This window comes from Copadichromis virginalis, linkage group LG6, assembly GCF_057382275.1.
Source record: "Copadichromis virginalis isolate Kocher_CV1m ecotype Utaka linkage group LG6, C_Virginalis_male_GT1.1, whole genome shotgun sequence".
NCBI classification, from domain to species: domain Eukaryota; kingdom Metazoa; phylum Chordata; class Actinopteri; order Cichliformes; family Cichlidae; genus Copadichromis; species Copadichromis virginalis.
In genome coordinates, this window is record NC_140623.1 from 11528216 (window position 1) to 11539685 (window position 11470).

General features: G+C 39.5%; 1 protein-coding gene across 1 annotated transcript; it reads right to left on the reverse strand.

The window, feature by feature from the left end:
• Positions 1-7578: 7578 nt before the first annotated feature.
• LOC146707309 (uncharacterized) lies at positions 7579-11169 on the reverse strand. The gene is made up of 7 exons (XM_085460850.1): positions 10936-11169; positions 10723-10827; positions 10319-10531; positions 9879-10220; positions 8139-8484; positions 8004-8061; positions 7579-7881 (listed from the first exon to the last, which is right to left on the reverse strand). Exons 1-7 carry the CDS (start codon positions 11117-11119, stop codon positions 7642-7644), a joined length of 1488 nt encoding a protein of 495 aa, XP_085316976.1. The 5' UTR covers positions 11120-11169; the 3' UTR covers positions 7579-7641.
• Positions 11170-11470: the final 301 nt, after the last annotated feature.

Here is an 11470-nt window from a genome sequence, read left to right on the forward strand (position 1 = left end):
GCTCGGAGTCTGCGCCTGGATCCTTTCGTGCCCGCGCACCACGGCGCATGACAGTACCTGTCTTTCACGTGTGAAGACCAAAGTTTAAAAGTTGGAACACGATCAAATAAATGGTGAAAATTAAACAAATGACCGTGTGTCTGTGTGTGTGTGTGTGTGTGTGTGTGTGGTACAGCAGAAGTGGAACGGATCCATATGTCACCCTGTATTCTGTGTAGTTATATTGCAGGATTTCACTGGAACATAATGCAAGTTTTCTGCATTTCACACAGCAGTGATGATCAGATAAGTTAAGATAAGATAGAACTTTATTAATCCCTCGGGTGGGTTCCTCTGGGAAATTCGATTTCCAAAAAAGCACAGCACCGACAGAAGTTACAGAGTTACAGAATATTATATATATATATATATATACACACACACACATACACACACATATATAAATACAGAGACAAATATAAATAAAATATACAAAGGGGATAAATAGAATAAATAGGAATAAAAATAAAAATACAAGTGAATTGCACATTTCAAGTATTGAGTCTATTGCACTGTTGACTATTTACAAAAAGTATTGCACAAGGTATTGTACAGTGAGGTGAAGAGGCACTACAGCTTAGTTGTTCCCCCCTCCTTTGTCCTCCTGTTTCCCCTCCCTCTCCCCTCCAGAGAGGAGTTAAACAGTCTGATGGCGTGTGGGACAAAGGAGTTTTTAAGTCTGTTAGTTCTTGTCTTGGGGAGAAGCAACCTGTCACTGAACAGACTCTTCTGGTTGTTAATGGCCGTGTGCAGAGGATGCCCAGCATTGTTCATAATGTCCATCAGTTTCTTTAATGTCCTTTTCTCTGCCACTGTCACCAGAGTGTCCAGCTTCATGCCGACCACAGAGCTAGCCCTCCTGATCAGTTTCTCCAGCCTGGATGAGTCCTTCTTTGCTGTGCTGCTCCCCCAGCACACCACAGCATAGAAAAGTAAACAACGAGGGATCACTCTTTACATTTATTCAATGTAAATCATTTAAACAATCACTGGTTCCAGGATTCAAAATGTAAAGACTCAGTTTTACTAAAACTGTTACCACTGAGATAATTACAATTATTAATAGTCTTTAATACACTGATAATTAAGTGTCAAAAACTTTTCCCAGCATGAAACATCCAGATAACCTCAGCAACAAATCATCTGAAGATCCACTATATGATTAGAAACTCTAAAGCTAGAATATAACATGTAAGCTTCAAGATTAAACAATCCCTGAACCCTGTTTGTAATGTAAATAAAAACAAAATGCAGTTATTTGCTAATTCCTTAAACCAATATTTCACAACACTAAAGGGTTTTTGTCAATTTTTGTATCTTAACAAGAATACAAATAAAAGCACAAGGCTGTTGATCCATGTTCATTTGAAAGTTAAAAGAGTTTGAAGAGTGAGAGCAGAGACGTGAGGTGGTTTATGGGTATTCTGTCAAACATTAAAAAAAAAAAAAAACAGCTAAGAAGCTGTTTGAGGTTTTAAAGAGTGTGAAAACCACACACATTGTAAATGTGTGTGAAAACAACTGACAAACACTCCAGCTGAGGTGTCTCTGCTATAAAAATGAAGATTTTCCAACCACCAAACCGATCGGAAAAAAGTCCCTTTTAACCACTATGGTAACAAACTATTCTTTAGTGATCGGACAGAGGCTCGATGGTGGAGCAGAGATCAGTGTTGTTCCTACTGAAGATAGACGTTATAGTGATGAACATCCTGCTGTGCTGTATGTGCTTAGAAGTTTCCATATATGAGATTAGGATTCAAGCAAATAGACAGACGAGCAAGTGAGTTATTTAACACTCAGAATATATTTTTTTATCTTATTCAGTAAAGAAAATATATCTTAAGATAAAAAAATAACATGCAGCTCACAGTGTGTCTAGGTTGGGTTCTAAACAAAACAGTGAAGAGTGCGAGTTGTTAAAATTATGGCCCAAATCTTCTTTTAACAGTCATCCATCTGTAATTTATAATATTAATGCTTCAATGCTGATCATGTTATGCTGCATGAGGATTTTTCAGACTCCCTAAACCACATTTATCTTTTAAAGGTTCAGAGAAGTCGGTGAATGAAATTATTAGAAAAAAACATTGCAAAAATAACAAGATATTAGCTTTTTTTTTTTTTTTTTAGCATCTTTAATGTTATTTTTACCATGAACAAAATCTAAAATTAGGCAACTTCTCTCTGGACTAATACTAGGTAACCACCATGGTCTCTGTTTGTTCAATAACCAGAGACAAAATAAAAAAATGTAACTGCTCTCTGAAGTTCAGATCTTTTGGGTCTTATTTTGGTACTGAGTGAGACCCAAAATGACCCACTGATACCAGTAACCAGATATCGCCATCTGGTGGCTTTCAGACAAAATGCAGGTTTAAGGCACTTATTGTCTTACAGTTTTTCTCAGTTGCTTTGGTGCATTTCTCACAACAGAATTGATCTCTGCACCACTACTAAGGCTCTTCTCAAAACAATTAGTGCAAACTGCAAAACATGGTGGATAACTTGCAAAAGTGAGTCACTTCATCAAAAACAAAAGTCAGTTGTTCAAAATAAGTAGTCAATGCTTCAAAAGCAAGTCCCTTAACCAAAACAGATAATATATTCATCAAAAGCAAGTACTTATATCAATCAAAGTGTCAGGGCTGTCACAATTACAAGTCATTACACCAGCACCTTTGGTCACAAAATCAAATGGTTTGAACATGTTCTCATTGTGACGGATTTCTTTGTAGGTGCTTCCCAATGACATGTCAAGTCTGGACAGCATGCATGGCATGTTGAAAACCATAAATTGTAAAGGAAAATCAAGACACTTCATATGCACTCTTGATAATATTTAATTGAAACTGTTCACAGCATTGTGCAACTGGGGAAATACAGTAAATCAAACATTTTACAGCAAACATAAACTCACTTAGACAGTAAACCTTACTGCAGTAGTTATGAAACAAAAAACAAACAAACTGAAAAACAGACACTGCTGCATATCAATCATTGATATCTAGACGCTCCCGTCTGTCTGCCCACATATTTGCATCAACATCACAGCGAATGTCAGCTCTATCGATGCATCGGGGAAAGTATCTTCTGGAGTGTCGAATCCACCCTCTGCAGGACTCTGCTGTGATGTCATCACAAGCTGCATCCATAGCTGCTAGCAGGGTCATTTGGGTATGAGGATGCCTGTCATATACCTTCCACCTCCAGGAAGAGAAAAACTCAATTGGATTTAGGAATGGAGTGTAAGGAGGAAGAAACTCCATAAGCATCCTGCCGTGTGCTGCAAACCACTGCCTGACTACAGCAGAGTGATGGAAGCTAACATTATCCCAAACCACTACATACATTGTCCGATTGTCACCAGGATCATCCCTTTCATTTTGTGGGATTAGGTCCCTATAAAGAGCGTCCAGAAAAGCCAACAGGTGTTGTGTATTGTATGCACCAATACGAGGAATATGGGTGTGAATGCCATTTTCTGAGATTGCTGCACACATTGCAATATTTCCTCCTCGTTGGCCTGGGACATCAATGGTGGCTCTTTCTCCAATGTGATTTCGTCCACGCCGTCTGGCTTTTGTGAGATTGAATCCTGCTTCGTCAAGATATACAAACGTGTGCAGGGGTTCCCTGGCCTCCAATTCCAGGATACGCTATACAAAGGATGAGAATAAAAAAGTCTGTAATGGTGCATTTGGCACAACAGATTGTACAGTTGGAATTGTAAATAGGATTACAGTAACATGCATAAATGTAAGTGCAGTACATGGCCTAAACTTTTACAGTAAACAGAGGTACATATGCAAACATGTTTTACCTGTACATACTGGTGACGGAGCTCCTTCACTCGATCACTGTTCCGTTCAAATGGTACTTTGTACAATTGCTTCATGGACATTTCATTCCATCTGAGGACTCAGTCTATGGTGGAAATTGATATTGACTGAATATTTCCGAAGATGGTGTCATCTTCTACGACAGTTCTTTGTATTTCTCTCAGTATCAAAGCGTTGTTTGCAGCCACCATTGCACAAATTCTTTCCTCTTGCTGCGGAATCAAAAGTGGACCTCTTCCACCTCTTCTAGGTTGTGTGGCAGTCCTTTCTGAGATGCAGATGAAAAAACACAAACATAAATAAGCGCAAACATGCTTACAGTAATTGTTACAGGACTATCATTCAAAACTCCTTTCTTTACAGCATTACTGTATTGTACCACAGCACACTATGCCACACCTGGGCCAAGTCTGCACTTCAGTTACAGTACGTCTATATGTAAAGATCTATAAGGTCATGTCCTAATGCAAGTCTCCTGTATGACTATGAAAGTGCAGAGCAAATTAGTTTGTGCTGAATAACTACATTACAGTATGCTCACCTGTTTTCCCGACGAAATGTCTGAATAATAAAACTTACAGTAGTCCTCCCAACATTTGGCTGCACCCTTCGACCAGCCTCGGCCATTGTGAGGCCATGGTTTATCACATGATCCACAAGTGTTGCCCTGATTTCGTCAGGAACGTGTCTATGTGGTTGGTCTCTTCTTACCCGGTTTTGTCCTCGTCCTCCACCGATCCTCACCCCTCTTCCACACAGCTGACGTTCCATGTTCTGCAGTTTTGTAGATTCAGTATGCACCTCATGCCAATCCTGTCTGTTGGTTTACATTATATATATACTTGTAGAGTAGGGGATACTGTAATGCGATTCACTTGTGACTGGGTAGAAGAGGCTTTTCATTGGTTGCGAGTAAGAGTAACACACACCAATTTTCATTAGTGTGAGATAAGGTTCACCTGAGAAAAGTAATTTATGGAGATTTTCATGGAAAATCCTTAAAAATAGGGTTTTCAAAATGGGTGTACAAATTGTTTGACAAGATGTTCAACAATTTTGAGTGCACTGACACAGCAATGAAATGAAAACTATTAGTTGTAAGGACAATGACTATTCAGCCGGTACAAGTATAAATAATTGTGACACTCATGATAAAAGCAAGGAGATAGTGATGAATAGCAAGTCAAAAGTGACCATTCTTTAGATATGTGTACTTACTCAACTGCTTCATGTCCAAAGGCATTTGCCTTTGGATGAAATGAACATGAAACCGCCACAAGGTTGTGCCAAAACGACTACATGTTGTGGAGGTTGAACTAACTATTGTGCAAAGTTTAATTCAGTTGTGAGAAATGCACCAAAGCAACTGAGAAAAACTGTAATGTTTCTGACCTGGAATCTACGGCTGTGTCCAAATTCAGGGGAAGGATGCTTCAAATGCTGTATTTGGAGGTAATGATGTCACAGCGACGCAACGAAGGCTGTCCAAATTCGAAGAGTCCTCCAAATGTGGCGACAAATGCATCCTTCATTTCCCCAAATTTCAAGGATGGGTTGGGTGTATCCTTCATGTCCTACAATATCCCAGGATTCATTGCAGGCCATACAGGAGATTTTTTTTTCTTCTGATGACAATAGTGGTTGAAGTGGGAGAGAAAAACACTTTCAAATGTAAGTATATGAAAATCTGGTGGTACAACAAAAATTATGCTCTTCATAAAAATATCTAATATAAATGATACAAATTCAAAACATGAACATGATGCAAAAAAAACCTGGAAATATAGATAAAATTAAAAAAAAGAACAAATCATAACATTCAGTTTTCTTTGCTCTTATGCCATTTTGCCAGAGCTGGATGCTTGGCATCTTTTTTGGCAACAAGTTTGTTTAAGTTTGGTGCGAGGTCCTGTGTTGTAGAGATTCTCAGGATGGACTGCAGGTGTTCATCAGTGAGATGAGTCCTGTGTGCTGTTTTGTTAATCTCCATCACTGAAAACAGCTTCTCACACAGATATGTGCTACCAAACATACACAAGGTTCGAGCCGCATGTAGCTGGACATTGCTTCAGGAATTGAACTAATAAACTGTGCGGGCCCTTCAGTGTTGTACTTTGCCTTGAGGGTCCCATCACACTGCAGCTCAGTCAGCTCCATCTGAATCTACACAGGTGCAGTTTCCACGGCAACTGTAAATGGGTTGCGAAGCAGCCCGAAATTCTCTTTTTGTGCTTCAAAGTCACCAAAGCGCTGTGCGAACTCAGAGCGCACTGCACTCAGTTCAATTGTACAGTGAACCATTTGCTGCTTGAAGTCAGATGTTGATGTGAGCAGTGCAGATCCACTGATGAACCTTTGAGAGCACAGATCCTGGTTTCTTCTCCTATTCTGGTTTAGGTTTTGTTCTTATGCCCTCATGTTTAGTATAGGTTTAGTTGTTGTTTCTGGTTTCCTGTTTTACTTTGAAAGTTCATATCTTATGTCACTGTGTTCAGTTTTACCTCTCCCCTGTCTCATTAGCCTAATTTCTCCCAGCCGTGTCTCCCTCCTGTTGCCCATTCCCTGATTACTCCCCTGTGTATATAAGCCCTGTGTTCTCAACATGCTGTGTTTGTTATATCCAGTTTTCCTGCACCTTTGTTCTGAGTCTTGTTTCTGCTTTTGTGAGTTTTATTTTACAAGAAGGTTTTGCCACAATACATCGCAGTAGCACTGCAACACTCACCGGCCAATTTATTAGGTATGCCTGTCCAGCTGCTTGTTAAGACAAATATTTAATTAGAAAATCACATCAGTGCATTCAGACATGTAGAACACACATTGTCAAGAACTGGAACTGCTCAACCTCAGATCAAACAAAGGTTAAGAAGGTTATGAAATAATGACATCCTACAACAAAAAAGTGTTGGAAAACACACAGGGTTATTTCTTTTAACAATCCAACCACAGCCCAGTTGTTTGTCGCAACATTCTTGTGCTAGAGCACCTGAAGTGAAGCTTTTTATCCCAAACAATAATCTGTTACAGCTGAGAAGAGAAGCAGCTCTGACAAAGATGTAGGAGGCTATATATCAGGTTGAAGTAAGAGTCAGAAGAACTCAAAGAAATGAAATTCAGAGTTTGGAGGAAGGATTGTACTCATAATCAACCTTCAGATGTGTTTTTGTAGTTACACTCGCAGTCTGAAAATGGAGATAAAAGCGCTGCGGGCTGAAGCACAATATATGTGGACTAGAAAGGTAAACTGGTTCTTATATAGCGCTTTTCTACTCTTCTGAGCACTCAAAGCACTTTATACAACTTGTGCATTCACCCATTCGCACAAGCACATTTGTCTAAGTGCTTTTTTTAAGCTAAAATTTACACACATTCATACTCCGATGGATGCATCGGAGAGCAATTTTGGGTTAGTGTCTTGCCCAAGGATATGGGCAAGACCCCAGGCATGCAGACTAGGGGAAGCCAAGAATCGAACCACCAACCTTCCGATCAGTAGATGACCTGCTCCACCGCCTGACCTACAGCTACGCCATGTAAAAGAGACTATGCACACATCATTCATTGTAACAGCTGTCAACAACTGTGTTGTGTCCTGTAATGTCAGATAGTGATAGTTAAGATGGCGAACTGAACTCAGCCAACACTACAAACTAACCATTTTTTTCTGATTAGATTGTTGAGTTTCTGGTGAGCTCTTCAGGTTGTACTCTGACATGGCTGCAGGGTAATGGATATGTGGCTGTTGAACACAGCATCTCTCTCAAACTTTCACAGTAGAGTAAGTCTGTAAGTCTGTGTCTGCAGGAGTGACACCAGATGCTCCATCAGAGCTGAATCTGACAGCAGCATAATGAGAACACTCCTGTTGTCTGGGCTGATCTGACTGTACGGTGGAACAAAGAGGAACCACATGTTTATTTTTAAAGTAGACTCTGCTGTAGTGGACTTCATCCTCCTGCTTTGGTTGTGTTGAGATGTCATTAACAGGACCAAGGCTGAGCTGATGGAGACAAACAGCATTAATTTATACTGTACTTTAAACTTGACTCCTTTTACTGTATGTTGAGAAAAATGAAATGACCACTGGAACGTTAAGACAATCCACAAACATCTAATCTCTACCTGTTCAATTTGGTCAGGCCTTTCAGTTGTTGGAGGCTGACCAGAAGTTCTCTGTTTCCTGGTTGAAGTGAATGAACTGAAAAATTAGTGACTTCAGAGCAGAAATTGAATCTACTGCTGTGAACCAACACTTACCTAACCCACCAGCAGAGAGTGAGAAGTATTAAAACCAGCAGAGCTGCAGAAACTCCTGCAGCTGCTGGTGTCCATGTTCCTGTGATACTTTGGACAGTGAGAGTCTTTGGAGCAGAGCTGATATCTTTGTGGGTTTTCACAGCACAGGAGTAGCTTCCTGCATCCTCCCTGCTGACTGGGTCTAGGATCAGATGTTTGTTCTGGTTCTCTTTCGGGGTCAGAGGTCGACTGTTCAAGTACCAAATGTAGTTTGTGTTGTCAGTCAGAGGACAGCTGGTGCTGCAGGTCAGTGTGACTCTCTGACCCTCTGTCACCACTGCAGAAGGACTCATCTTCACTCTCAGCTCTGAAAGAGGAACATTGGCAGTGTTGTGTTTAATGTATTGTTGTAAACACAAAACATTTTTCAGTAACTCAGTAATGTAATGTGTTACTGTACTAAATTCACTAATCACATTACAGTTACAATTATGTCATTACTTGCATTACAAAGGTAGATAACAGAAAACTGTTATCTGCACACCGGGTGGAGAGAAAGAAGAAAAATTCCAAACAAACTTTTCTTTCCTGCCACAATCAGCTGATTTCAGTTTGTGTGCAGGATTAGGAAAAAGGTAGAGCGGTCTACAGCCTCTCCGAATTGTAGGCAAAGACATTACTTTTATCTTTATTGCACGTAAAGAACAGAGCGCGATGATAAAGTGGAAACTGCATCTAGAACAAAAAACAACTGCATTACGTTGCTAACACAACTTTGGGTCTTTGCAAACATCTGCACAGACAGCATGCTAGTGCAAAGCCAGTCAAGAACCCAGACTGATGATAAAGCTGAGTGAATGCTGACTCCAGCCCAGCAGCCTGAACTTCAATAGGTAACAAAGGCAGTGATGAACAGACAGGCTGCAGCCTCTGTTTCTACCTGTTTATGTTTCTAAAGTAGAATCACTGGGAATCGCTATAAAGTTTCTTTGTTCTGGTTTTCATCTTTGCTTTGTGTTTTTAGCTTTGTGTTCACAGAGTAACGAGCAGGTGAGCAGTGTAACAATTTACTTTATCTGGTGAGTAATCAAGTGACATACTGTATTACTTTTAAAAGGTGTAACAAGTAATGTGTCATATATTCTTTTTTTGAGTAACGATACCAGCACTGATCAAAAACATTTAATCTCAGAGTAAATCTCCTCTGTGACTCACACACTAAACATGGATTTTGACTAAAGCTACAAACTGGTGCTTTAGTCCTCCTGTTCAGTGGAGAAATGTATTTATTAAAGAAGTGTATTTCACTACAAGTTATACATACATATTTGTACTTTCAGTTTTGTCAAAGTTCAATCTAAATTATCTTAAAAGAGAAAACTTTTTAGTCCACAACTTATTTCTGACGTCAACTAACACAAGTAATTTTACAGATGACAAGTTTTTCCACAGTTTTTGTCATTTTTAGTAAAGATAATATTTTGTTTCTTCTTATAGTCGATCTTTCAGTGCAGGAATTTGTGTGGAGTATTTTAACATAGTGGTAATGCTGTTTTAGATGAAGGACCTGAATATTTCTTCCACCTCTGTATCTCCGAATTGGACCGTATCTAAAATTTACCCTTGCATTTGCTATGATGGACTATTTACTCCATGGTGTAGCTATTTTCTCATAATTAAAAAATCGGAATATTTCTTCCACCTCTGCTCCTGTTCAGACATTAATGAGTAAAGTCTGCTGAGTGAAGAGTTTAGATTTACCTGTGACAATCAAAAAGACTCCAGGCAGATCAGACTGTGTCCATCTTTCATGATCTCTCTTGAATCTGAATGTGTATCCTCCTGAGTCATTCTTCTTCAGGTTGTTGATGCTCAGGATGTGTTGGTTCTTCATGTTGTCCTGATACTTCACACGACCTGCAGCCTCAATCAGCTCTTCAACTTCCACTTTATCTTTCCTCCAGTTTTTACTCCAACATTTAAACTCTGGCTTCCTGTTATCAGGATGTGAGTATTCACTTGTGATGTTGACTGAAGATCCTTCCAGAGCACAGATTCTCCTGCTGACATAATTCACTCTCCAGCAGTTTTTATCCTGAACACCTGAAATAAAGATGGAAGATTTAGAGTTGTTTGATTTTCTGTATGCTGACACTTTTATTCATAATTAACTGAAAGAAAAAATGAAATGAATTACTCACAGACTTCTGCAGACTGAAGATGCTCGTGGTCTTTTACAGCACAAGAGAACTTGTCTTTTGCAGAGATATGAATTGAAATATGTTGATTCTTGACGTTTCTGCTTCGGTTTTGGTACCACGTGTATGTAGTTTTAGGGTCGGTCAGATTACAGCTGTTGTTACAGGTCAGTGTGACATTATCTGATGTGTAGGAAGTTCTTTGAACACAAACCTCTGAAAGATGATTAATAAAGTTTTCATAACACACAATGACCTATATCATTTTATTTCTGTTTTTAGGATGTGTGCTAACAGATTTATTAACAAAGGTCATATTTAGTGTAATCTTATAAAAGGAAAATTGACATTAAACAAAAATGTGAGAGGTTAGGTGAAAGATGTGTGTTTATCTGTGGAAACTTCACCTCTGGGATATGTGATGGAGCACAGCTCATCTACTGATCTCTGCTTGTAAGAACACATGTTCCCTTTAGCATAGGTCACACTGAAGCAGGTCGCTGTGATGGAATCTGTACAACAAAAGATGTATTGAGATATACTGAGATCATTCTTACATTTATACTAATTTACTTAAATTATTCTGTTTGTTTTGTTGAACAATAAACATCATGACTCACCCACAGAGACTTGAGGGGCTCTGAGATGCTCGTAGCCTTTGACAGCACAGGAGTATGTGACTGCTTCCTCACTGCTGAGCAGCTCTTGGTACCAGGGAGACCAGTCCTCATAGAGAAACTCTCTGTTCTTGTACCAGATGTAGGCTGCAGGCTTTTCAGTCAGAGGACAGCTGCTGCTGCACATCAGTGTTACTGTCTGTCCCTCTGTGGCAGGAATCACCTTTACCTGCAGCTCTGAGAGGATGATGGAGAACAACTTATACAATGATGTCATTTGGAAAGTTATTAATGAGTAAAAGTCACTGTACCTGTAACTACTTGAAGAGTAATATTACTGAGTGAACAGTTTCCTGCACTGTCTGTAGTCTTCATACAGCAGTAAGTATTTGCATCACTCTCTCTTAGATCATTGATGGTTAAAGTTGACTTTTTCTCTTCAGACATGTTGTACGTTACACGTTGTCCATCCACAGAGAGCTCACTCATTGATCCAGTCAAGTGTGCAGTGAACCATTTGCTGCTTGAAGTCAGATGT

What these genes read in the sequence shown, in the direction of transcription:
- LOC146707309 (XM_085460850.1), bottom strand. Translation starts at nt 11,119, where the DNA reads ATGTGCAGCAGCAGCTGTCCTCTGACTGAAAAGCCTGCAGCCTACATC. An exon ending in AGCCCCTCAAGTCTCTGTGG is followed by an intron (nt 10,828 to 10,935) that starts GTGAGTCATGAT and finishes TTTGTTGTACAG; the next exon opens with ATTCCATCACAGCGACCTGC. An exon ending in CTCCATCACATATCCCAGAG is followed by an intron (nt 10,532 to 10,722) that starts GTGAAGTTTCCA and finishes ATCATCTTTCAG; the next exon opens with AGGTTTGTGTTCAAAGAACT.